This window comes from Hirundo rustica, chromosome 6 (assembly GCF_015227805.2).
Source record: "Hirundo rustica isolate bHirRus1 chromosome 6, bHirRus1.pri.v3, whole genome shotgun sequence".
Taxonomy (NCBI): Eukaryota; Metazoa; Chordata; class Aves; order Passeriformes; family Hirundinidae; genus Hirundo; species Hirundo rustica.
In genome coordinates, this window is record NC_053455.1 from 6,056,616 (window position 1) to 6,084,086 (window position 27,471).

Below are 27,471 nucleotides of genomic sequence, written 5' to 3' on the forward strand. Positions count from 1 at the left end.
GGAGCGGCCGCGGGGAGAGCGCGGAGCCGGCGGGATGAGCGCCGTGCCGGGGCTGAAGGAGGACTGCGAGGAGCTGCTCGGCGCCTTCCTGCAGGCAGACACCGTCCGCTTCGAGCGCTTCGCCGAGCTGTGGCGGGAGCGCCGCTTCCACACAGTCTTCTAGTGAGTGAGGGAGGGAGGGAGGCAGGCAGGGAATGGCTCCCGGCCGCCCCTCGGGCCAAGCCGCGCCTGCCCCTCGCCTTCCCTTCTCCTGCCCCTCGCCAGCCCCGCAGCCCCCTCTGCTCAGCTTCTCCCCGGGGTTCTGCCAGCCTTGAAGGGGGTGCGGGTGAGCCGTGTGCCCCGCTCAGGCCTGCCTCAGGGAGAGGGTTGCCTGGCTGGGCTCTGAAAAAAGTGGAGCATCGGTCCCTCTGCAATAGTTTTGAATTCGGTGTATTTCGTGCATTAGGAATGTGTGATTTGGGCGCTGACTCCGCAGGGAGCTTGGTGCAGTCCCTTTGAGATTTAGAAATGCGATCGCAGGACATTTCATGTTTCATCGAATCATGAAATATCCTGAGTTGGAAGGAACCCACAGGGATCGTGGAGTCCAACTCCTGGCCCTGCACAGGATGCTCCAAGGGTCATACCCTGTGCTTGAGGACCTTGTCCAAACTCTTCTTGAGCTCTGTCAGGTTGTGATTCTTGGGGTTGTCCTCTGCAGGGCCAGGAGTTGGACTCAGTGATCTGCGTGGGTCCCTTCTACCTGAGGACATTCAATAATGCTATATTTTTAAAGCATCTAAAGCTTGTTTCTGCATTATGGATTTTTCCAAAGCCTGGAGTTTGATAGTTACCTGCTTTAACGTGCTGCTTTTTTGTTTATTTGTTTGTTTTAGTGGTAGAATGAGAGCTTTGCAGAGGAATAAGGTCACAAAGAAGACTCTAGATCTGGCCCAGCAATACTTCTTGCCCCCCTACTCCTTCCAGATCCGAGTTGGTGGTCTGTACCTTCTGTATGGGCTCTATAATGCACAGCTTTGTCAGCCAAAACAAAAGGTAATTGTTCCTGAGGGTTTATTCTCAGGATATACTAGGCATAAGATATGTGGTACACTCTGTGTGTGGTACAGCACATGTCTGCTTTGTCATTGTAAATGGTTAGGGCATTTCCTCTTGCTTTCTTAAAATAAACATACTTAAAGCCAGAGTGGAAGCTATTGGAAAAGGCAGGGACAGAGAATGTGTTCATCAGCCGTAGAGTGAGCCCCATTACAGCCTGAGTTACTCTTTAGAATTACAACAGAATGGAGACTGAATTATTTCCACTTCGTCTTAAGCAGAAAAGGAATTTAATAAATAGGTTGAGAGCATGAGTGCCTGAATGACACCCTCCTTGCTGCTTTTAGGATAGGAGACCAATATCTAGAGGAATTACAAATTCAGTGCAAGGAAAAGAGGTTTGCTTAGGAAGTTTGTGATATATGTTGTGTGCACATGCAAAATTGAGTCCAAATTCTTTAAATAATAACCCAAATTTGGAGCAGTCTACAATGATGCCATGATGTCTCACATTTTAACCTCAGAGAAATCAGTAACTTTTTATGAAGATGAATTTAGGCAATTTTAAAGTCACTGCTGGATAGCAGCTGTAAGAGGGTACATGAGTTATCAAGAAAGTTAAGCAGAGAGAAAATTAAGTGGGCAGAGTGGATATGACAGGAGAGAAAGGAAGAAATAAGGGAAGGAGAACATTTATGAGGATTTCAGCGGCATACACAGTGGTATGAGTATTTTTTCCTAGTCATTAGTGAAGGAGAATGTCCTAGGTGCAGACTATTTTTCACACACTTTAGAATGTCATGAATGTTTTCAAATGTCAGAAAGGACTTGTGTTCCACATTACTGCCAAAGAAAGTATGATAATCTTGTGTGCATAAAATGGTGATGGTAGTAACAAATGGGTTCCTTTCTGCAGCTCTGGACATCCAGGTATTGTCTATAGTCAGATCACAGTAATCAGCTCAGTTAATTTTTGTGGTTGAAATACTGGTTTAATAGTATGTAACTCATTTGTTGCAGATTAGAATTGCACTCAAGGATTGGCCTGAAATCCAGAAATTTCAGCAGGATCTGCTTGACTCCCAGCATTATGATGCAGCCTATATCCTTAGGAGACTGCGACTTGCCAGAGCCTTCCATTTCACTGCAATGCCAAAGCTAGTGAGTTATTACATTACTGACTTACACTTTTAGATAAAATGCTCTCATCTTTCAATGCCTGACAGTTCAACAGCACTCGTGGTTAGCTCAGCCTTGAGTCTGTGTTAAAATACAATATGTGTGGCTTTGCACAGATGGGTGATGAGGAGCTTAGAGAATGTTTGAATACTTCTCACCTGAAAATACTTTTTCAGTATCTAATATTCCTAATAGATTTGAGATGTCATAGCAGTTGGGGAAATTAGTGTGGGGTGATGGATTAAATTCTTAGCTAGAGAATAATTTGTGAAAAGTCCTGGCTCTGAGATGTGACAGCAAAGCTATGTTGGTGAGATGGTTTTATGCCTTTCAGTATTTTCCATCTCCTGATTGATGGATATGCAGTAGGAATTCTCAAGAAGAGGTGCCATTTGAAGCTTTCTTTTAGGTTACAAACATTGCCTCTTGTTTTAGCTGACCTACAGAACTAAGAAGAAGATTGGGGAAAAATATTTTAAAGAAGAATTTAAAGACCCGTGTAATAGAGTGAGCAACCTCATCACTAATGATGTATTGGAGGTACAGTAACCTTTAAACTACAGATTAATCAATGGGGTTTGTTTTGTTTTAATTTTTCTGTTGTCCAAGAGCTGTAACTTTTCTAATCAGCGAGTCTTGTCCTTTGTCAGTCTCTTGTGGAATGCAGACTTATGAAATTTTACCACCAGAAATGTGGCATTTACTTTGGAAGAACTGTGGTACCTTTTTCAATACTGAAATATGCTCTAACATTTTGTGGTTTTGCCTCAGTAAGATGTGAAAGGGTGTAAATGATTAATTGTCACTTAGAGAAAAATGGAAAATGGGGGGAAGCATGTTTGTTTTGATATGTCTGCAGGGTGCAGCTGGAGGATTGATACTTGTGGTAATATGAATTTAGTTATCTGCAAGTTTATAGCCATCTCACATTTATTTCTCCTTTCAAACCTGTTTTTTTTTTGTTTTTTTTTTTTTTAAGTTATCTGATGCATTTTATAAAAATCTGAGTAATTGAAGCCGGGTAAAGACTCTTGTATCACTCAGTGATAGAACTTTCTTTGCAGGTTTTTTCATTTATTGCCGGCAAATATATATCAGGAAGGATTTCTTGGCTCTAAAACTCAAATAATCTAACCAGAATCAGTTTCTAACATTCCTCCTGGTCCAATGGTCTCCTTAGAATGGTTTCTGTAACCCTGGGTTTGTACATTGAGGACTAATATTGCTTTACTGCTGGAATCTGGTTTTTTTTCCTTTAAGACACTTCTGATAATTTCAGGAACTGATGAATATTCACGACCACTATCAGAAAATGAAGTGTGTCATTTCAGCTGACAAATCCCAGCCAGACAAGGCCCTGAGCTTGATAAAAGATGACTTTGTGTTTAATCTCAAAGACATAGCCTTGCAACATCAGGAGTGGCAGCAGAACAGAGGGGTAGGTACTGCCAAACACTATGCTTTGATGACTCAGGAGGCTGGGTGGACATGTAAGAACGGGATTTCTTAGTGTGATTACCTCTGAGCTGATAAATCTCAGACTGAAGGAGAAGGAACTGTGACACTGAAGGCATGGAATGTGAGAAACCTGAGGCAGGGATCCAGAAGAAAGGACTTGTGGGTGGTCTTGCCCCTGGGATAACACAACTGACTGCTGAGAGGGAAGCCCTGAAGGTCTGACCTCATGAAATAGCTCTGTAACACATTCCTGGATCAAAGAAAGGCCACGGTGCAAGGTGGATGTAGAAAATGGGCACGTGTGTAAATACTTGTCTTGTTTTTTACAGTTCTTGGATTTCAGCTCTCGTGTATATGGCAGATGTTTAAAGAAAAGCGCTTTTCTTCCCCACAGAAATTACTCCGAAGTGTTAAAGGAACTGATGAAACAGAAAACAAAAAGACAGAAGAGGCTTTGCTAAAATCAGAGGTAAGGAAACTGAACTGTTTTGCTGTGTTGCAGAGGTCAGATCTGTTAATTTTTTGGCTTCAGATCTCAGGCTAAGCAGTGTAGGTCAAAGTTTGATAGTGTCAAAATAAATTCCAGGGGCAACTGGTAGGTTTGGTTGCTCGATTTTGCTTTTAACTCACATTGTTTTCTATCGAGCTGTGAGCATTTACTACTGTGACAGCTCTTAGGTGATCACAATAAAAAGCCTCTCTCTCAGGTGAGGAGGGAAAAGAGCTGTATTTTCTCAGCCAAACTCCTATACACTTCCTCCTGGAGTGTCAACTTTAAGGCAATATTAATTTTTTGTGCTACGAAATTGTCTCATGTTGTACTTGTCTGCTTATTTCAACTTTGAATTCGTGCAAGATGTGAAGTTTCAAATTGATATTTCTCCTCCTGGGCTTTGTAACAGTGAAGGCAACCAAAATTATGCTCTGTCTTTTTAATGAAATTTGAACTTCTTTTTTCCTTGGAGTACCATTTTAGTGGCATTGAAATTATGTAGAACTAATTACAGAATTACAGCTGTAGTGAGATATTGCTCAAGTTTAATATCTCATTTCAATACTGCTATAATAAAATAAGAATCTTTTCTGACTGGACTCTTGTTTCTTTACAGGGTTCTGAAAGAGCAAGTGCCCTGGCCAGAATCAAGTACAGGTCTTATTCTGCAGCTGTTGAGGTGAGTATGAAAATTGATCACGGGGATGTGTTTAGTTTTCAAGTTTTTAAGTACCAGTTTAATGTAAATGTTGGGTCAAAAACGAATGAGTTAAAACTGCACTCTGTAATTCAGCTTTTAAATGTTCTGGTTTTCATAACACAGCAGGGAAACCCAAAGCTTTTATTTTTGTTAGATGTAAGGAACAATGCAGATAAGGCCTGTGTTTGGGGGATTTTCGTTTACAGGGCATCTTTTAATGTCTATGCTTTGTTTAAGAAGATTTTAGGAAGAATGTATAAATTAAGAGGAAATTTAAGAAGATGTATAAAAATACCTGAGAGTTTAATTGCTCAGATTCCTTGGATCTTAGATACTGGAATCTTGGAAGTTGTCTGTGAAAATGGGACTTGGAAATTTAAAGTCAGTTGCGAGTTCTTGGAAACTTTGTTTCAGTAGCTTCTCCCTTGAAAGAATATTGTTGGTTTGTCTTTTTCTTAGCAGACCTAGGAGAAACATCTCAACTTTCTCCATTTATTAAAATCTCACGTTGAAAAACATGTCATTAAATGGACCAGAGCTCTGGATTTTATAACAGTCCAGACTTGTGAATGTGCAGTGATGTTTTGTAGGCACTTAAGCGAAATATGATGGTAAGGAGGCTTTACAGAGCAGCAGTTCTTGGAAGTGTTTCTTTTGTGTAGGAGGATGCAATGTGGTGTGGGTTGGTAGTAAGAGAGATTGGATTGAGAATTAATGAATGTTTCATTATCTGCATTTTAAGTCATACACCCATTAAATCACAGAAGGGCATTGTCCTGTTTTGGACAATGGAAAACTGAAGAACAGCAACTAGTGGGAGTCCTCCCTCCCTCTTTCCCCTTCTTTCCCTTTTCCACCCTGACATCAAGCTGATGCTTTGGTCCCTGCTGATTTGTCAAGTGACCCACAACAAGATGTGGCTGTAGAAGTTCAGCTTTTTTTGTGTCGTTCAGGTTTCCAAGTCCAGGAGACATCGTCCAGTGCAGTTAGAGTCCTCTGAATCGGGATCCAGTTGTGGGAAGTCTCCAAGCCGACGTAAAAAAACCAGCAGTCGACCACAGCCAGTAAGGAGAAGTGGTTCTTCAGAAGTCAGAGGTACTTCTCCATTGCATCCATGAACCTGGGGAGATTGCAAAGCTTTATCCATTGCTTTGCTAGCTGGGTTAAAGTTTGCTGTTGATCAGTGGGAACTTACTTTTCCTAAGGAAATTCTCTTTCTGATATCCAACTTTTCTACTTGATAGAAGCTGCTCCGCTGTCTAAATTTTTTGTTTATTCCTTATTTGTTATAGGTTAAATGAAACTAAAAATCAAAATGGTTTTGAATTGTCTTTATTTTTTGAATTATCTTTATTTTGAAGGTGGGGATTTAATTTCAAAGTTCCAAACTCTGTTTTCAGACTTACTTAGCCTCTGCTAGGAAAAAAATGTTACTGAGGAAATTAATCCCTCTTCAGAGCATTAGACAGTGTTGCCTTTGCTTGACTTTAAAAGAGTAGATGAAGTCTTTTGGAGTATTTTGAATTACTGAACTGAGTGGATGATAAATTTGGTTTAAATTGGTTGTGTTAATTACTTGTTATTGAAGGTTTCTTAGTGAGCCGTATCGAAGGTACTGTGAAAAGTAGGTTTGCAGCATTTGACAGCATCTCAGGAGAGCAGCAGTGAACAATGTTTTAACTGCTGGATGAGGGATATAGAAACAAAAAGAAAGCTGACAGTTTTTCCTCAAAATCTGTGTGCAGGTGAAATGCAAGTGGCAATGGAAACAGTAACTCGGCGTATCGGGATGCCAATAATCATAGAAGAGGACTCAGGTGAAGGAGGTACAATGATTGGAATTCCATCAAACCAGCTACTTGTTTTTAAATATTCCTCTGCTGTGTTTTTCTGAAACTGAAGATGATATTTTGGATCATGTCTTGCTGCCTTGCAGAAGCTAGATTTGGGTTTAGCCTGAAAATTGAAAACTTTGAAAAGCCATGGCAAAATCTCAAGAGTAATTTTTTTCTACATGGATTTCATCATAGTGCGTTCAGAGTTAAATAAATTTGGTCCAGTTTAAAGGAGTTTCCTCCTGTAATACAAGTTTGTCTTGAAGAGTTTGATTGTGCAGGGAAAAGTGATTTTTTTTGGTCAGTCACCCACTCCCAGAAGATGCCTGTTCTGGTAACTCTGGGAACTTAGGAAAGAATAGCCCTTGCTGCCCTCACCTTTGCTGAGGGGAGAGAAGGTTCCTCTCTAGTTTTACTTTCAGCTGGGCAGTGTTTCATGGATTGAGCTCCAGTACAGCAATAGCATCCTCTGCTGTGCTGGAAGGTATCTGACATTGTTGGGAGAGGACTCTGGGAGCTGCAGCAGGGGGGTGAATGGCTTTGCTGCCACTCAGGTTACTGGAAATAATGTTATTTTAATTGGGAAGCGATGGTAAAGCAGATTGCTCAAAGCTTACAGTGGAGTTGCTCTGCAGAAGCATCAGTGTTGGATGATGCTGAGCTGTTCTGCAACTCAGAAGCTTCAGGATCTGCTTGAGAAGAACATGGCACAGTATGAAGAGTTTTTTGCAGTTAATTTACTGTCCAAAATTGTATGTAATGGAAGGATATTTAATACAAAGGGTATGTAATACAATTTAATACATTTAAATGTATTAAAATACAGTTTTAGTGACATATATTTATATTTGCTCTTTTTAGAAGTGAAGGAGCATCTCGTAGTACTGAAATGAGATTACATTCTCTGGTCACTTTTGTTTGTAGACAGTGGGAATTCATTCAATTTTAAATGGTCAGCTTGAAGGTGCCATGGAACATTTAATAGTGTACTTTGTTTACTTTCCTTTCACTTGCCCATTTGTTGTGGACAAAAAAGTTTCTTTCTAAATCAGGAACATTCTCCATTTCTCAGAATTTTCCAGTAAATCTGAAGCCTTAAACACACCCACCCATAAGCAGTCTCTTCAGATATTTTGTCAGTATTCCATTTGTCAAATTCACAGCAAAATCTGGAAGATGTTGGTGAGGAGCAGAAAGCTTTCAAGATGGAATAAGTTTTTAAGTACGATATTCATCAGTGGAATTTCAGTTGATACTTTGAATGATAGTGTGCTGTAGGATCTAGAAAGATTTTATTTTTTTCATATTTAAAAAACATGGGGAGAGGGACTGGAAGGGGATCTCCAGAGCTCATCTAGTTCATTTCCTGTGCTGGATAGAATTAATTCTACTTGAACAATTGCCATGGGGGAAGATGGATTTAAAAGCTTGTAAAAAAACCCCTTCTCTTTATTTTCTTTCAGAAATATCTCTCCCCAAGAGAAGACTATGTTAGAGGATCCACTTGGAGAAGCACTAATGTTAATTTTAATGACAAAATGAAAATGTCAGAGGTAACACCAAGTGCTTGTTTTGGATACCTTTGAACATGAAAGAAGTGTGTGGGACCAGAAGCACAGGTGATGCTGGAATACTGGTAGTGACTGGGACACTTCAGCTGTCCCGTGGTGCCTTTATTCACCTGGTGAATTCTTCCTGTGGGAGACCAAAGTTGCTGTGTCCTGGCTGAGATGGAACGAGAAGGCTCAGAAAATATTTGCCTATGTAAGGACATGTCTGTAATCCTTCATGTCCGAACATCAGGTTATTGACTGTTGAAAATTAGTACAATAAATTCTTTTTTATGGTTGACTTGCTCCATTTTATGGTGTGTAAACTTCACGTTTTATCATGGTTTATCATTGTTTATCGTGGTTCATTTCATGTGGAAATGAACTTGCTGATAAGCTTTTTGTTGTGCCCTGTCTCCAGCAGATCTGCAGTTACTGTGTATTCAAAGGAGGGATGGAAAGGGTGCAGTTTATTAATTCTGCAGATAACCCTAAGCTGTACCAGGGCAGGACTGGAATTCAAAATGATCTTTACAAATTGGAGGGCAGTGAAAAAAGTGGGTGCAGAAATAAACATGGATCTCGGTACTGAGAACAGGCACAGCAAGGGGAAATGTTTGCTTTGCAACAGTGCGGCAGAAAAAGCAAATGGACTGAAAATTATCAGCTGGAGTGTTTTCTGTAAACACCAAAACCAGTAGAATTTGTGTCACTCAGCCTTGCAAGGCTGTGGCCTTAAATACCCCCATCTGACCACAACAGTTTAAGAAGAATGTAGAGTTACTCTCCTTGGAATTTCTCCATTTGATCACAACAGTTCTTTCAAGAAAGGCCAAAGGGGTTGTGTCCTTTTCTACAAGAGGAAATTTAAATTAGAAATTTAAAAGATTTTGAATACAAAAGGAACCTAAATGGAATGAATCTGTTTGGTAGTATGACTCCCAAAGGCCAGAGGAATTGAAGTGCTCTTACCTAGAGGAAAAACATTTAAATGGAGATACAAATGGTTCTACTATAAAAGGTTTCCATATTAAATGTGTAGGTTGGCAAGGAGGAATGGACCAAAATGACAAAGAGGTCGACACTGGAAAAGCTGATGATGAAGTGCCAGTGTTGCACTTGACCTTGTTAATGAGAAAAGAGGAAACACTTTGTAATAAAGCCAAAACTTACTGCACTGTAAACTGAACAGTCAGATACTCAGCTGAGTAACCAAAGTCTTGATAGTCTATTCCAAGTCATTATTAGCCCAGATCTAATTCTTACAAAGAACGCTTCTACACAGATTAAAAATCCCTGTAGCGGCAACAACACAGTTAATGTCATCATACATGCATTTAGTTTCCACTCTCTTTTTCTGGTTCATTGCTCACTCTTTGTCCTGAGGTTTGACTTAGGCTGTGGATGGAACATTCCTCAGATGTGGTGTTCCTAAAAGGACTCATCTATGGCTATAAACATTTTTGGGGTACCATTTCTGTAGAGTTTGAGCAATTTGGTTTTATTTGGGTTTTCTGGCAGTCATGGTGCCTGTGCTTTTCTGTTACCTGCACAAACCCTGCCTCTGTGCATTTCTTCTACTCTTTGGTCTGCAGGTACAAAAAAAACCCGAAGAGACCTCAAAGGGAAATTTAATCAGATAATTTTTGCTCAGTAACATGTTTAATAGTATTCCCTGCAGTGGCACTTCTTCAGAACATGAGCATCTAATTTGCTTCTCCTCATACCTTTGAGCAATCCCAAGAGCTGAGTAAGGGGTGGAATTTGTCACAATTTTTGATGCTCAGTGACATCAGTCCTCCCTGCACTGCTCTGCAAGTGATTTGTGAAGCGTGCAGCAGCTTGGCTGGGCACAAGGATGGGTGCATTCAACTAGCAGTTATTTTCATATTGTAATCATGAAAACAAATGTTCTGTAGCTTATCAAATGGCATAGATGTAAAATGGAAGTCATGATTAAGAATAAATTCAGAACTGCTGACTATATGCATGGTGATGTTTCGAAACAGTAATTGTGAGAATTTAGAGGCAGCTGTAAGCAGAGTTTCACAATGCTGGTGTAATCTTTAAAAGACAAAAAAATCCCTTGCTGCAGTCTGATGGGCAATTACAGGCTTTGAAAAACAGGAGAGGGACTTCCTAAAATACTTCATTGAAGCAAGCAGCTGTCATTAAAAAAACCCCATCAACAATAATTCTGGACTTTCAAATAGTAATAGTAGTAGTAGACTTTCAGGGATCTAAATTCTCTCCTGGTTGTAGCTTCAGCTACTGCAGTAGTTAAAGTCTGCAAGGAAATTTAATCTCTATAATGCCAGCCTAACTTCCAGCTGTGCTGGTGGATAGGAGTGAGGCCGTGTGACAGTGTGTATCTGGATGTTGTTACAGTTTTCAGAGATAAATTAAATACATAGGTTTTGGCTGAAGCTTCTCTGAGGTAGATGCACAACTGTCTGCTCATCCAAAAGTAATCACCATTTCTTTGGCAAAGCTGAAAGATCCTCGTAGTGGAGGCTTGAGCCAGTGCTCAGTGTTTGCGAAGATAACGTGGGTGATGAAAAGCAAAATAAACCTAGAACACCTAGAGGTGACATCAGTTTACAGAATCACAGAATCAATTATCTTGGAAAAGACCTCTGGCATCATCAAGTCCAACTTTTGAATGACTACCACCTTGTCAGGAATCACCTTGGAATCTGTTTAAGTGAAAGTATACAATATATTTTTTATTCTCATTATTAAAGCAACCAACAAGGTCTAATTAAGTCAAAGTAAGTGCAAAAGACTGGACAAATTAAGCTCAAATACCAGCTCGGGAATGCTCCTCTGAGCAGCTGTGCTCAGTCTGGAGGTTTCAGCCTCCAAACTGAAACAGCAATATGGGAGTGATGTGAAAAAAATTCCAAATGCCGTGGGTGACAGTGGAGATCCGTGTGTGTATAGCTGAGTGTCAATGTGGGTATCACCTCTAGAATAACTGGAGAATCCTACAGTAAAAGGGATTTTGCTGTTTGTTATAAGGCCAAATTGTTAACTGTGAATTTCTCCTATTAAGTGAATTCGTGTTGCAATTGCGCATCTCTACTGTAGTGAACACTTAATTAATCACCATCTGCATAAAGACACACTACAAAGCTGGAGAGACACTTCCATTCATTCTAAAACCTTTCTTTTTCAGACTAAAATTAAAGGCGGTGTGGTTGCTTTTTTTTTTTTTTTTTTTTTTTTTTCTTTTTTTTTTTTTTTTTCTTTTTTTTTCTTTTTTTAAAAGATTCTCTGGTAGACCGGATCCCCAAAGGACTAAGAGATACTTTGAGGTTTATTCTAGTGTTGTATTTAGGAGTCTTATGTAACAGGACCCTATGCAGAGTGTTTGTATTCTCTCATCACATGAGACATGCGTAGCAGGTTTCTTAAATGACGCTGATATTTTATCCCTTCTTTTCTGGAATGTTTCATTTTGCAGTTCATTCCACATCTGGAGTTGCCTATTTAGATTTTACCAAGCTTGCTATGTGGCATCCTCAGCCCACTTTCGTCTTGGTCCTCAAATCTGGGCACCCAGTTAAGCCAGATAATGGAATATTTCCCTCCTCCATGTGCAGCCCAACATTTGGAAATGGGACTCCAGGAACTTCATCAGCTACAAGAAATTGAAAAATGTGCTAAGCTCTGTCTTGCTCCTAGCACTTAGGACTTAGAATCATAGAAGATCCTGAGATGGATGGGACCTAGAGCAATCACTGAAGTCCAACTCCTGGCCCAGCACAGGACCCCTCAAGAGTCACATCCTGTGCCTGAAAGCCTTGTCCAGATACTTACTGAGCTCTGCCAGGTTTGGTGCTGTGCCCACTGCCCTGGGGAGCCTGTTCAGTGCCCAACCACCCTCTGGGTGAAGAACCTTTTCCTGTTATCCAACCTAAACCTCCCCTGACAAAACTTCAGGCTGTTCCCTTCTGGTTACCAGAGAAGAAATCAGTGCCTGCCCCTCTCCTCCCCTCAAGAGGAAGTTGTAGACTGTGATAAGGTCTCCCCACAGTCTTCTCCAAGCTGAACAGACCAAGTGACCTCAGCTGCTCTTGTAAGGCTTCTCCTCTGAGCCCTTCACCATCTTCATAGCCCTTGGGTCAATCTCTGCGCTGTGACATGGTTTGGCTGTAATAGAATCCACCAAAGCAACATTATCTTTCTGTAGCAGACACCAAACTTCTTCCACTTTAGTCACAGCAATGTAAACCCTGGTATGGGGAATTAGGCGGGACATTAGAGCCAGCCAGCCCCCAGCTGCTAAGGGTTATTGGAGACGGGGAGTAACTTGGTTTATTTCCTATAAGAGAGTTTTGTGTGCGTTTTGAAAAGTGAGGTGGCAATTAAATCCGAGAGACGGGCTCGCTGCACGCTGCTGAGCAGGTGATCCTGACCCAGCTGCGAGTTGTCCCCGTCCGTCCCGGCGGGGGTGGGGGCTGCCTATTGTATTTCACAGGTGCTACCAACTGAGCACTACCAGGTGCTCAGCCCGGCCCTGAGCACCCGAGAAAAGACGCGGGCGCAACATTTTGGAAGACGCAGCGTAAGCCCTCACCCTCCCCAAGCCGCGTTTTGGGGTAAAATGCGGCAGAGCCCCGGCTGCCCGGTGCCGCCCCGGCAGCGCCGCTCCCTCCCGCGGGACCCCGCGGCCGCGCCCGGCTCCCCCCGCTGCCCGCGCCGGGCGGGGACCAACCGAGCGGGGCCAGCGCGCACCCTCCGCGCTGCCGGCCGCGTCCCCGCGGGGCTCCGCTCCGCTCCCCGCCGGCAGCGAGCGCGGCGGGCCGGGCCGAGGCCATGGCCACGGACGGTGAGTGCGGGGAGGGGGCGGCGGCCGCGCCCCGCCGTGGCCCGGGCTGCGGGGAGAGGGATGCTGCGGGATGCTGATGGGAGCGGGGCACTCAGGGATGCTGGTGGCCCCGGGGATGGGCATGGAAGAGGAAACCGGGCCCAGCTCCAGTGGCCCTGCCCCTGGGGCGGTGGGCGATCTCCGCCGCGGGGCTCGGCGGGGGGGGAGCAGGAGGCTCGGGGGTCGCTGCGCCCCTCCCCGGGCCGGCTGCGGGAGGTGCCCGTCGGCCACTGCCCCCGGGTCTCACGGGGTGTGCTCCTCACGGAAAGGGTTCGTGTGCACAGAGACGAATTTTAGGGAGAAAAAAGGAATAGGAAAGCCGGTTTTCGAGATACTGACGAAGAACAGGTGGTGTTGTAATCATGGGGGACTTCTCTGTGTCTGGGAGCTGTTGGGTTTTCTTACCACAGTATAATAGAAATTATTTGAGGGATGATTGCCTCCAGATTTTTGATTGATGAAGGTGTTGTTTTGATTGATGGTGTTGCTGACCCACCCTGGCTCAGCTCGTGGTCGTGGCAGCGGTGCTGCTGCCAGGTATCTCCCTTAATGTTTCAGCTCACAGCACCGGCGAGCTGCTGGAGCTGAACTGCTGCTGTTAGACACAGTCCTGGCAGTCTCCTCCTGATCTACTATAAAAATGACAACATTAATGCTTCTTGAAGATTGCTGGGTTGATTTTGCTGCATCTTTTGCCAGTTTTGGGGAAAATAATCACGAGAGCCTTTAAGAGATGCCAGGATGGCATAGAGCAGTGTATTAGACCTCAGGAAAAAAAATCCTAGGCTTGAGCTTTTTATTAAAAAGGTTTGACTTAATCAGGAGTCTAATTTCTCTCCCCCTTTTGTCATTTGGTGATGTTCCTTTGTGTTTGCTGTTCCTCATTTTCTTTCAAGGCTGTGTCCCTAAGGAAGGGTCATCTCAGGCAAGGCCCAGGCTGCTGGGTGGAGTTGTGGATTTTCCACAACATGGAGTCTTTTGGCGCTTCAGCGAGGCCTTAGCAGAATTAGGAACTAACCTGGTTTGTTTAGAGTAATAATAGTACACTTTTACCTGGCAGAATCTGTCCTTCCAGGAGTTAGATTTTAAAACAGGGATCCGCATCTGACAGTCGATTCCTCATCTGTTTTAAAATTGCTAAATGTCTTGGTTGAGAAATAATAACCTGAAATGAAAAAGATTGGAGGGAAGCCTGAAGTTAAAATAAATAAATTGACATTCCTTGGACTTGGTGTAGTTGTATTAAATTCCATTTAGATATAAACAATGAATTTTGTTGAAATGGGGAAATCTGGATGGTTCTGTTTGGCTTTATAGCCAACCTCAGCAGAGGCCAGCCTTTCCTGTACTTGTGTGGAGCAGTGGCACCATCAGCAGGACTGGGGGTTTGTCTTGTCTGGGGAGCTTTGGGAGGAGCAGGGGCATCCTGAGAGTTCTGGTAGTATCTACTTCTGTCCTTGTGTCAGAGCTGTTCCTCTGACAAAGGCAGAAGAGCCACAAAGTCTCTCTTCTTCTGTGATTCTGGGCTGCCAGGAGAGGTGGCAGTGATGACTTGAGGTAATCAGGGACACATTTTACAGCTGTCTGCTCTGGTTTAATTGCTGAATAATTCATTGTTCCTGCTGGCTGAAGGATCGGAAGTGAGGCAAGTTTGGTTTCCAGTAACTATGGCTTCAGCTCAATTGGAAATGGGTTTAGCTTGGACACAGTTCAGGCCAGTGCCAAACAGAACTGTGGATCATTTGACTACATTTCTAATGGTTTTAATTACAGGTGCAGGAGCCTGTGCTGTTTAGCCCTTTATTAATGATCTGGAAGAGGAGATTGAGTGTGTTGGTGACAGCTGCAAGCTGGGTGGGAGTGTTGATCTGCTGGAGGGATGCAGAAAGCTGGCTTGATGGTCCAAGCCCAATTTTATGAGGCCACGGGGTGAAGTGCCAGGTCCTACACCTGGATCACAACAACCCATGTGCCACCAGAGCTGGAAAGCTGCCTGGAGGAGAAGGACCTGGGGGTGCTGATAGCAGTGAACATGAGCCAGGTGAGCAAGTAGGACAAAGACAGCCTGGTCTGTCTCTGCAATAGTGTGGCCAGCCAGACTAGAGCAGTGATTGTCCCTCTGTGCTCTCACTGGTGAGGCTGCACCTCAAATCCTGAGCTCAGTTTTGGGCCTCTCATGTCGAGAAAGACACTGAGAGGGTGGAGAGTGTGCAGAGAAAGGAAAGGAGCTGGGAAAGGGTCTGGAGAACAAGTCTGATCAGGAGCAGCTGAGAGAACTGGAGGGGCTCAGCCTGCAGAAGAGGAGGCTCAGGAGGGAACTTCTCAGTCTCTACAACTCCCTGACAGGAGGGGGCAGCCAGGTGAGGGTCAGGCTCTGTGGGGGACAAGCAATAGGACAAGAGGAAATGGCCTCAAACAGTGCTAGAAGAAGTTTAGATTGGATATTAGAAAAAAAAAATAAAATGGAAAAAAGTTGTAAAGCATCAGAACAGGCTGCTCAGGGCGGTGGTGGAGTCATCATCCCTGGAAGGATTTAAAGGAGGTGTAGATGTGACACTTGGGGACATGGTTTAGTGGTGGGCTTGGCAGTGCTGGTTGGGCTTGGTGATCTTAGAGGTGTTTTCCAGCCTGAATGATTTCATGATTTGTTGGTATCCTCATAATACTAAGATCATTGTGTGTATTTTAAAATCAAAGACCTCTCAAGAGAATATATTTAAAAGAGGAAACATACATGTGACTCTTCAGAGTAGCTTTTAAATACTGGAAGAATATTGACTTCCATTTGAAAGTTCATGCAGTTGCATCTTGGTTTTGGTTTTCCTTTCTTGTTTCCTTTTGATGCAACATTGCCTAAATTCTTGCTAATAATAGAACTGCATCACATCTGTCTGTGTTGAAAGCAAATTTCAAAAATTGTCTGCTTTGTGGAAAATATTGATCACACTTGTGTATTCTTTTTAAATATGTGAAACACAGATACTTGCACAAAGAGCCTGCATTTGTGCATATGCACCTGGCCCTGTGAGAAAATGTTTAGGAACATAGTTGGACTTCAGAGTAAATTGGAGAATATTTAAAATCTGTTTCCTTCCTGTTTTGATTCAAGGGATGGGAGGGATATTCTCCAGGGTTGCTGCCTCTGAGGAGAGTTTGTTTTTCACAAAGATAGGCACCTTTTCATGTCTTGGAGGAGAGGATGGAGAGGGTTTCACTGGAGGACTGGGCTGCAGTTACAAAGGTGTAGAGAGCATTCAAAAGCTAAAGGGCTGCTGGGCTTGTGAATCCTACAGCCAGGCTTATAATAGCATTTTTAGAGGTTTGAAGACAAAAGTGAACTACCGAACCAAATATTTTTGAGGCTGCAGGGCACCTTAAACTGAATGTATCCCTGTAGCCTTGCTGCTGGTGGCTGTAGCACTGATTTAATATGCTTGGGTCACCATGAAATGGGTTCTGTTCAGTGCAGAGGGGTAATTTTGGGAAGTGTTGTGGGTGTGGTGTGGCTGAGGATGCACTGGAAGCACTGAATGTGTCAGCTTTTGGGAAGTGCAGCACTGTGCCTTGCCTTTGCTCCAAGTGATGATGCCAACGCTTCCTGAGGGACCCATCTGCAGGACTCTGGGGTGTTTATTTGCCTTTTTGAAGCATTCTTTTTCTTCCTGTGTGTGTGGGAAACAAGTGAGTTCCACCTGGGCACATCCTTCCGTGGTGCTGCCCAGCTGTAGAGACATCTCTTAAGTAGACAGGAGCAGTCATAATTGTCAGGGGACGTTTCCAAAAACATCAGGCAGCTTTGTTTTGAGCAGCACCCTCTGTTGTGCCTTAGGTAGGTTGATGCCATGACTGGTGGGGTTGAGTAATCATCAAGGGGACTTTGTGTTCATGCCCCATTGGTGTGATCCGCTGTTGGTGGCTCTGGTTCTGCACAGAGAAAGTTTGATCAATTATTCAGCAAGAGCTTGAGTCTAAGCTGTCTCAGAGCTGGCAAGCCGCTGCCTCTGCAGATTGGTGTGGTTGGTTGTTATTTAGGCACTCTGACTTTGCACACACTGTTCTTTGTGTAGTTTTGGGAGATGAATTCCCAATCAGAGGAGAACATGCTTATCAACCAGATACATACACACCCAGCCTATGACAGTGGCTGTAATCAAATCCAATTAGGCATGTTTTAATCAATCAGGGATGCTAAGTTATCTGTGCTGTTTGGAATGATCTTCCTGGATACCTTGCTTTTTATGTTCCAGATGGATTGGCTTTGTTTTGCAGGGTTAAAAGGGTGGGCAAACAGTCAGTTAAAATTGTCGATATTATCCATCAGCAGCTGCAGGATTTGGTTAAAACAATGAAAAGTGACCCTGTGGCAGCCTTCTCAGTGGGTATGACCGAGACAAGATGCAATTTGTGGGGTTCTGAGAAGAGCAGCACCAAGAGGAGGTACGATCTGAAAAACAAAGTCTCTGATTGCATCAGGAGCAGCTGAGAGCTTGAGGAGGACAGAGACAGTGTCAGCCAAAGAAGGGGTTCTGGGAGGGTATCAAAGAGCCCACCCTGCATACAAACCCTCAAAATTACCCTTGTTCCTCCCTCTGCTTGTGGGATCACAGCTGCACTGCATGTCTGTGTGGAGCAGCTGGGTGGCATCTCTGCATCAGCGCAGTCCCCAGTTCTTGGAATCCCCGGTGTGGAGCTCCCTGGTGAGAGGAGCGCAGGGTCCCTGGGGAAGGGCAGGCATGGAGTGGGGCTGGTTGATTTTCACTCTTAGGGTACCTCAGATCATTCTGACCCCTCTGTTCCACAAGTGCCTTTTGAGTCTCTCTGCCCCTTGCAGGAGGCACAGCTGGGATTTGTGCTTTGGGTTGGAAGAGGCCTCGAAGATCATTTAATTGCAGCCCCTCTGCCATGGGCAGGGAAACCTTCCACTAGACCAGACCTTGTTCTGATGCTGACTTTGAGACTGGAGGGGTTTTGTTTCCCCTCCCTGTTTGCCTGTGCTCTTTCTATAGTGCTCTGTAATTAATAATCATCATTGTTATTATTAGTAGTAGTATCATTATTGTTTAGGGACTCAAATGCACAAGACACCGGGTGCCTCTAAGGAGTGGGGACTCAGTCCTAATCAGCCTTCATTGGCTTTGATAGGGTTTGGAAGCATCTGGAAACCTGCAGATAGTGCTTACTCCTACAGCTGGCAGGCATGTTTTTAAGATTGCTGTTAATCTGAAAAAAAAAAAAAAAAAGAAAAAATACAGGTTTGCAGATGCCAGAACTACTTATTTTGGGTCAAAACCAGAGTTTTCAAACACTTAAGCACTTATAAAAATGTGGAAAATCAAAATGCGGTCTACATCTCAGAAGGGTTTAGGGAGCATATTCAGATAATGCACATAAATTAAAAAAAAAAAAAAAAATCCCCTAATGTTTCCCATCACATTATCCTGACAACTGTGTGCTTGCGCAGTTGGAACAAAAGTGTTTAGCATCTGAACAAAACCCCAATAATTTTAACAAAGATGTACTCAGGCCCTTTTGGCGTCTCACTGCAATTGAGGGAAGAGAGCTTTCTAAAATAATTTATTGCTCTTTGGTGTTGTACTTTCTCTTTTCTTAAGCATTATTTCTTCCAGTGTCTAGAGAGGGATTCCACAAATAGAAGGCACCTACACAATGCTGATTCTTGCTGGTGATGTGAATTTGCTCTCAAGATAAGAATTTGGGCCACTGCTTAAAGGCAATAATTGGGATCTTGAGGTTGCTGTCTGCAGAAAATCATTTGTTATGTATTTATCAGACAATGGCAGGGGGGCCTGAAGCACTGTTCTAGACTGGGTATTTCTTCTCTCATGTTTCCTAGTTGCTCTTTGGAACCAACATTTTCCATCAATAGCTTTTGTTGAAAATACTTAAGAAGGTTTGTTTTCTGAAACCCATTTTGCATAACATGCCTTGGTTATGCTTAAAAACTTTGAGTCAACCCTGAAGAACCACACAATCACCATAGAAATTACACAAAATACTTCATGTGTGGGTGGGTTTTGTCCTCTTTCTTGTTTTGCAGAAGGTTTTTTTCATTGCCACAAGGACTAGAATGTTATTTGTTATAGCAGTCGTTATTTTTTGCCTCATGATTTACTTCAGATCTACACATTTAGGTAAAATACCCATTATTATTTGAAGGCGTAGATTTTAGTTGGTGAAGTTGTGATACCTGTCTTTAAAGCCTTTAAAAATGTGCATGCTCCGTGAAACATGCATAGAGTTACAAATTATTTTATTTTCTGGGTGCAAAAATGACTTTAGAATTTCTATAACATCAACTCTGCAATTATATTCATTGGTCATTGTAATAAATACGATAGACCAAATTCAGTAAATCAAAATTTAGAATTAAATTTTGAGACAAAATAACAGTCTCCGATAGCCACAATTAAAAGGACAGCGTCGAACCCTGGGGTTTTGGCGCTGGGTGAACACGGTAACACACTCTGTCAGTCTGTCACCCCCCAAGTTCACATTTTGGTCTGGGGCTGCCAATTTTTATACACTGATTCGCTGAGAGAAAATCGGAACCCCAAGACTCCCCCTTCTGAGGCAGCTTCATTAGATATTCATGTTCGGGTTCTGGTTGAATGGATTTGCACTGGAGAACAATGTCATGATTGCTGTGTCTGGGTACGGTGTAGAGATGTTAATGTCGGGCGGGGACGGATAAGATATCGATCTGATGTAATCACTCGGTCCTCCGGGTTCTCCATTTTGGCTTCATCCTTCCCAACACTCCATCTCCCTTTTCCATCCTTTTGTGTTCTCCTCTAACGATTCCCGGCAGAAGTTTTCTCGTGTCCCTTTTTGTGTAATTCCTGGCATATCTTCCTTGTGTCCCTCCGTGTAATCTTCAACAGAGAATTCCCTGTGTCCCCCACCCCGTGCTGTTTTAGTCACAGTTAACCCGTTGTATACTCGATTAGAAATAAAACTTGCTCCTTATGGTTATCATTACACTTACAGAGAATGAATTACATATTACAACATTTAACACGAATTAACTTTAGGACATATATCACAGTCATCATGTGGGGGATACAACTGTGCTGGGAGCCCTGTTGAAAAATTAGTCCAGGAGTTTCTGTTGCTGTACTTCAGAGTAAATGCTTGTTGAGTTTTCACTGAAGCTGTCAGAGATGAGATGTACAACTGCTCACAGCAGTAGTGCTTTGGGTTTTGTTCTGCAGTTTGAATGACTTGATTTGCTCCCTGCACTTCAGTAGAACATTAATAATTTTTTCCCTGACTTAACTTGGATTTTATATGATCGTTGTATCACAGACTTTTCAGTGGAAGCAGAATGCATTTCATGCTGAAGTCAGAAGACAGCCTGTAAACAAATGAGGGTGTATTTCTGCTGCCGTAATTTGCATTGGGAAGTTCTGCTGTGTTTTTTGAGGCAGCTCACGGTGAGGGATCTGACAATCTGCAGGTTTTTCTGTCTGTGCTATTCATGCTGTGTCTCAGAGTGGTCATCCTGCCTGGCTCCAGGAGCCACATACTGATGTTGTCATGGACTGAACCACATGATGGGCGCCTCATTGTGCATTAATTGCATATTTATGCACACTCATTACATAAGACCCATGTGTAAGGGGCACTCCATGGGTGGAAAATAGTGATCCCACCATCCAGTTAGAGTCTTGACTGCATTTGATGATATTTTAGCTCAAATACTGGCAACCTGACCTTTGCATTACTCAGGAGCCCAGGCACATGATCTGATCTGTCCAAAATGACAAAATGACCCGGGAGCTGTAATTTAGTAAAGACAAATGGGAAGCTGTACCTGAAGGAGGAGCCCTCAAACTGCACAGACTGTGCTGGTACAGCTCAATGTGTCCTGGTTTGGTGCTGCTCGTGGATTTCCTCTTTACCACTGGGGCGTGTGCTGTGAAGGTCAAGTGGGGCAGGGGATGTGCTGTTCCCTGCCACTCAGAAAATTGGTTTAGATATGTCTGAGTCACAGAAGGGTTTGGCTTGGAAGGGATCTTAAAAATCATCTTGTTCCAACTCCCCTGCCATCCCCTTCCACCAGATCAGGTTGTTTGAGGCACCATCCAACCTGGCCTGGAGCATTTCCATGGGTAGGGCAACCACAGCTTCTGTGGACAGCCTGTGCCAGGGCCTCAGCATCCTCAGAGCCAAGAATTTCTTCTTAGTATCTAATCTAAACCGACTCTCTTTCAGTTTGAAGCCATTACTCCTTGTCCTGTTAAGACTCAGGTCTTTCAGGCTCCGTGAAGATGTTGAGCTGACAGTGGTGTCACTTGCTCCTGGGCCCAGACCTCCCAACCATGTAAGATAATGCTGGAAATTCAGTAGTTTTAAGTCTCAAAAAGCACACACACCGTGGCTGACTCTGACTTTTACTCTGCTTACCCCTGGTTTCCAAATACTTCTGCAAACACATGAGCTAGAAACAGAAGTATAAAACCAAGCTGGCCTTCTCATTTGGGCTGACTTGGGTCCAAGTGTTCCAGAGTCAAGAAAAACACAAAATAAGTTACACGTGCTAGCAACTCTGGGAACAGAACTGCAGTTCCCCCCTTTTAGAGGAAAAGGAATGGATTAAAGATTTCCCAACAGGCAAGGAGGGGAAGGAATGATTCTAGTGGGCACATTTGTTTTCAGCACCTCCACAGCAATGACTATGCAGAGTATGTAGTCATTTATTTGCCCTCCTGAAGGTACAAGAACAGATCCCCTGAGCCGCTCTTCTCCCCATTTGCCTTCCCATTGCTTCCTTGCTTTTTTTGGTCCAGTTCATTACTCTCTTCACTTCCCCTATCTCCCTCCAGGGCAGTGGAAAACTGGGAGTTGGTCTTGGCTTTTCTCACTCAGGAGTTGGAGACCTTTTTCCTTCCCAGACACTGCAGCGAGATCCACGAGGAGCTTTTGTCAGGCCTTAAACAGAACAGTCCCACGGATCCAGGAACCTGCCAGGTGCCTCCATGGGAAGCCCTGCAGCCTGTGTGGATTGCTCTAAGTCAGTCAATGTCAGATGCAGAGCAGCATGAAGGGAGAACGTGTCCCTTTCTTGGGCTGGAAAGAGGAGCCTGCAGATTCTGAGCAGATTCTCTGTGCTTGGCAGCAGCAATTGCTGAAACATGAGCAAAAAGTCAAGATTGCCTTGGGTCAGGAAACTTTCTCACAATGGAGTTCACAGTAGGCTTGTGCTCCTCTGGCCTTTCTCTGAGGTCCACTGAACATTTAAAAGGAGCAGCTTCAGGAGGGTGTGCTGAGAGATGATTCTTCAGCAGGTCCCCACAGACCAGGGCAGTGAGGATGGTGGGGTTCAGATCCTTCTGGGCAAAGCCAGGACTTCCACTCCAGGCTGGCCCACCTTGTAACCGTGCTGGAAAGGAAAAGTGCTGCCCACATGATCTCACATGCTGCTTCATCTCTTTAGTAACAGATGATCTCACCAGGAAACGTAGGCACAAGTTTCTGTGCCATGGGTTATGGGGAGGATTAGGTATGAAAGAGTTCTGCTGTTTTGGTTCATGCTGTCATGTTTCTGTGAGCAGGTGGGTGCCCAGGGAATTTTAATGCAAAAAAATGTCAGATCCCCTAGGATTAGGTGTCAGCTGACTGATGATTTTGAGGAATGAAGCCTTGAATTTGGCGCATAAAAATAGCAGTTGCGTGGGACCGTGTCACCGATTTCCTTTGAGAATCAACCCTTTTCTGAGAATTTTAACTTCGGGATTCTGCTGGTGTTCTGTTCTAGTATGTAAATATTCATTCACCAAATCTCACTCTTCTGCACTCTGCCCCCAGTGCCTCCCTGTGACATGTGCTGTGCTAATGGGATGACAATGGGTTACGTGTTGTGTAACAGGGTGAGGAGCGTAAGGCCTGGACTTCACATGGCTGAAAGTGTGTTAGTACCATGATAATCACAAGGTAGCAGCTGTCTTACCCTCTCTTTTTATTTTTCTTTTTGAAACCCACTCCACTTGTTTTATAATTACTTGGGCTCATTATGAACGCAAAAATAGCTCCTCTATTTAAGGAGAACAGATGGTTTTTCTAATTATTTTTCCCTTAAGATTGAATGAATTGTGGTTGAGTCAGAAACTGCCAGCCCAGAAACGTATGTTTTGATTAGAGAAATACTTGATTAGGTTAATTGAGCGTGACTCAGTGTGATGTACATTTGGCCAACTCTAAAAGTTTCCAACTTTTTCATGGACAGAGATTGCAGTACATCTCTGATGAGAGCGTAGCAGGGAAGGGAGTGCAGGTGAGGATGGATCAGCCAAAGGAACATAACACTTTCAGGAGGACTATTTAAAACACAAGGATGCATTTGTCTGTATGCATCTTGTGTGTAGGCATCTTGGCCAAAGAGTGAGGTCTTGAGCAAACTCCTTCCAGTTTCCACCTGAGAGGCCTCCGAAGGAGCCAAGCTCTTACCCAACCTAAGAGGCAGCTGAGGGGGGTCCTGGGACCCAGTCTGGAGGAGAGAGGCAGAGAGAGTAAGCTGTAGAGTAAGTTTGCCCTTGGGAAGTCTCTGTGTCCTGAGATTTGGTTGCACTGAGCCTTGCTAAGCTAATGACTTCAGAGCTGCGTTTGTGACATCCAGGAGAGTGTGGCTTTTGAGATACAGGTAATCTTTTCTGACTTTAATAGAAAAGGAGATAGAAGATCTCCTGAGCAGGCTCAGTGCCACTCAAGGTGCTTTAGGTAGGCCGTGGAGTGAGTTTAATGTGCTGTAATTTCTGTGCAAGCTCAAGCTTTGTGGGACAGGGTACAGCAGGGATGATGTGCAGCTCAGCAAAACAGGTAAACTTCAGAGAATAACCGTGAAACTCCAACTTCTTGACTATTTTATGATGTTTGCTAAAGACCAACGGCTTGTGATGCCTCTCTGAGACTCAGTCCTCTTCCAGATGCTGGCATGTAGCCAGAAAAGCTCTTAAGAGTCATGTGCTATGCTCCTTTCCTCTGTGACTAGAAATGGCACGCACAAATTGCAGTCTTTGATGTTCCCACTGTAATCCAGCAGTGTCCAGGATCACCATATAGAGACACTTCATCTCCTGTGGCTGTGGAAATCTGGATGTGAACTCAAACCTCCTTGAAGAGGGTCCCAGCAGTCCTGGTTTTGCAATTCCCAGCTTGCCTTTTAGCAACTGGGCAGCCATTCTTTTCTCTGTTTTGCTTTTTTCCCCAGCACTCCTTGTTCTTGCTCCTTTTTCCCTAGGTGGCTCAGGAAGCAGAGATCTCCTTTTTCCAGACCTGATCTCAGTGCTGCTGCTGTGGTGCTGCCAAGGTCAGCAGGCAGCTGCTGATGGGCAGCAGGAGGGAGGCTCAGCCACGTCTCTGTGCCCTCTGAAGGGTGCTTGGTGTGTCTGTGTCCCCTCAGGCACACGTCCTGGTACATGCTTGAAATGAATCATCTCCCACAGCGTTTGAGCAGTTTGATGTGGGCAGTGACAAACCAAACCAAACAGGTCCTGTCCTCGTTTCCTCCCCTTTTTGTGGGCAAAGTTGTGTGTTTGGGGACATCAAGGCAGAGGCACCTGTTGGGACAGTATGTGGGGGTGGAGCAGGAGGTCTGGAATGATGTGTAGGACACTCTGCCAATCCCAGAGGAGAAGGATGAGATGTACCAGCCCACCCCTGTTACAGAGAGGATGCAAATGTGTCCATGTGGCTGTTAGGATGTGATATTGGTGGAGATATTTGCTGTAGTTTGATATGTCAGGGTTAAAGTGTGTTTTATCCTTTCTTTTCTGGATTATGAATGGGAAAAATTATTACAGTTAGCTGCTTGAAGGTGGGTATGGTAGTGAGCTGTGCTGGAGGATCTTTCATTATGAACCTGAGAGAAAGCTGAAACTAACTTAAAATCAAAGCAGAGCACTCACAGGAGCAACATCCATCTTTCTCTAGGACTGCACAGAATTTGGATGCAGCAGGTCTGAGTGCAGCAATTTTCCATCCCGAAAGGACCAGGTAGATTCTTTGTCCTGTGATCCAAGTTACAGGAATAGTTGTGCCTTTGGTGAAAGGAGCAAGTTATTAAAAATATAATGTTTATTTCTTTCTTTGTTAGCATCTTAATCTCTGTTTGAGATAGAGATGCTTGGAAGTCCTTCCTAAAAGGCAATACGTTATTTTATAAATGTGCCTTCCTAAATAGAGGCAGGGACACGTGAACTATTGTCCAAAACACACTGACAACCACCTGAAGAGTTTGAATGTGAATTATTGTCTTAATTATTGGCCGTGCCTCATAGCTGGTAGACAACGCTCCCCTCTGTGGTGACTTTAGAGTCAATTTTGTAAGAATTTTTGCCTAGGTGCTAGAAAGAGAAAGTGAGGGAGGCTCTAGAGGGCAGTGCAGCATCCCTGTGATGAGAGCGCCTCCAGGATTTGTTCATAGGAATCTTACTCTGCAGGATGACTGCTTAAAATAGATAAAATTAAGCAATAGTTTTTGTTATTTCAAAGGGAGCTTTGATTGATGAGAATTTTTGGTACCAAGAAGACTTAGCCCTCTTTTTAGGGGAGCTTTGAACATTAGACTGGCTGTACTAATTTTCAAAGGTTTTAATTTCTTAGAAACAAAAGAGTACGATATTTGTGTACAATTTAGGGAAACAAACAAACCAAAGCTCATCCCTCCTACTCACCTAGTAGAGTCCACATAAGAACTATTTGTTTTCACACTGTTTTCCCCCTTCTCCAGCACAGCATTATAATGCAACACATCCTTTGACTGGATGTGCTCCTGTTTCTCTTGCGGAGAGATAAATCAATAAATCATTGTGTCAGCAGAGCACAGCTTGAAGCAGAATTTCCACGTGCTGGAAGGTTTTGAATTCACTTCAGGTGGGAGCTCAGAGGTGCCACACACACCTGCCTGCTGATGATATTCCCGGGATGCATCCAGGATGTCAGGGAGGTGATTGAGGGTTCAGCCTGCTCTTCAGGATGTCGAGCCACAGCCTGGAGCCTGCTCCTGCAGTCAGAAGGGGTCAGTAGCTCCTTGCTACCCTATAAAGAGCTTATATATGGCTGGTTGATTGTTTAATGAGATTTGGTGTAGATTTTTTGCTCTGTGAGAGAGTTCAGGTCCCCAGACTGTGTGGACTGTGCTGCTCATATTGACACCTTAAGTTTTAGCGTTCATGTGTTTCAGGTTCGGAAAAACATAAACACTGAAACAGGGGTGCAGTTCTGAGCCCCACATTCACTGTCAGTCAGCTCTCTGCACAGAGTAGGGAGACAAAACAAATCCTTTTCCTGCTGCGCACCAAGGACAACTTTCAAGCCCAAAAGCACAAGCAGTAACTGAAGGGAGGAACAAGAAGGATGGGACCTCACAACCTGAAGCTATAATTGGACAATTAAACCCCAATATGCAAATGGGCCAAAACTTATCAAAGTGTGAGACCTCGTGACTGTTTGTCCATTTTGGGTCCACCTTGGGTGTAGCCCTGGTCAGGCTCTTGTCCTGCCCAAGGTGGATCCTAAATACCTTTCAATAAATATCTGCTTTATTTGCCAGCTCGGTCCAGTCTCTGTTCCAGGTCAGCCTTCCCACGGCATCAGTGTGGACAGGGTTCAGTGCTGGGCATGGAGGAGCCAGTGCTGAAATCCAGCAGGGAGTGTCTGAGCCAGGACTGTGCCCCTCTGTAAGGCAGCACATCAGGGATTTCTATCAACTTTCAAGGTAGCAATACTTCTTCCAAATTAAAATTGACTGTTTTTCACAGCAGGAGAGAGAAGGTTATCCCCAGAAGTTGATCTGGGTGAATGCAAAGGATCTGTATGTGGGCTCGGTATTAGATAACTGATACTTTTGAAATACGTATTTGTTTGTTTTCTAAGTAGAGTGCATCTTGTTCAGCTGTGCAAATTAGAGACGATGAAAGGAAAGGAGGGGCTGTGGATAACAGAGAGGACTTTACATAACTGAGGTGAAAAATAAGATGCTCCCATTTCAGCCAGAGGGAAGGAAAATTGCTTATACATACTGCCAGAAGAATACTTTTTTTTTTTTTTTTAAAAAAGCAATGTTTCCTCTGCCCATTCTATCTACTTTCTTTGTCTTCTTCAGTCCTGCCTTTAAAGAGAAGATACATGAGACCTACAAATGTCACAGTTCCAGGGTGACTCATTTCTCTTTCTGCAGCAGTACCCATCCACCTTTTCTATGGTTTCTGGAAGAGCTGCTGCTGGTGGTATTTATCCAGGTGAATTGAACAAGCTGCCTGCCAGACTAGCACGGTTTCCAGACACCAAAGCGTAGAATTTTTGAGTAGGAGACCTGTTGGTACCAG

General features: G+C 43.7%; 2 protein-coding genes across 7 annotated transcripts in view; both read left to right on the plus strand.

Annotated features, from left to right (window-relative positions):
• On the plus strand, window positions 1-8,554 carry SNAPC1 (small nuclear RNA activating complex polypeptide 1). The gene is made up of 10 exons (XM_040068753.2): window positions 1-162; window positions 876-1,035; window positions 2,059-2,199; window positions 2,653-2,757; window positions 3,497-3,655; window positions 4,070-4,144; window positions 4,785-4,847; window positions 5,822-5,963; window positions 6,614-6,694; window positions 8,167-8,554. The coding sequence occupies exons 1-10, from the start codon at window positions 35-37 to the stop codon at window positions 8,196-8,198; spliced, it is 1,086 nt and encodes a 361-aa protein (XP_039924687.1). The 5' UTR covers window positions 1-34; the 3' UTR covers window positions 8,199-8,554.
• Window positions 8,555-12,699: 4,145 nt separating this feature from the next.
• The window catches only part of SYT16 (synaptotagmin 16), a 98,977-nt gene continuing 84,205 nt past the window's right edge, over window positions 12,700-27,471 (plus strand). For 3 of the 6 annotated variants that reach the window (XM_040068564.1, XM_040068570.1, XM_040068571.1), the window contains exon 1: window positions 12,754-12,823. The gene's annotated coding sequence lies outside the window, so the exon portion shown is untranslated. Of the gene's footprint in view, window positions 12,824-13,061; window positions 13,088-27,471 lie in introns of those variants that run through there. The other 3 variants (XM_040068567.2, XM_040068565.2, XM_058421221.1) reach the window with 2 other exon arrangements.

Coding starts and splice junctions, on each gene's coding strand:
- SNAPC1 (XM_040068753.2), top strand. CDS start 35: ATGAGCGCCGTGCCGGGGCTGAAGGAGGACTGCGAGGAGCTGCTCGGC. Junction 2,200..2,652: donor TCACTGCAATGCCAAAGCTA/GTGAGTTATTAC, acceptor CTCTTGTTTTAG/CTGACCTACAGAACTAAGAA. Junction 4,848..5,821: donor CTTATTCTGCAGCTGTTGAG/GTGAGTATGAAA, acceptor TGTGTCGTTCAG/GTTTCCAAGTCCAGGAGACA.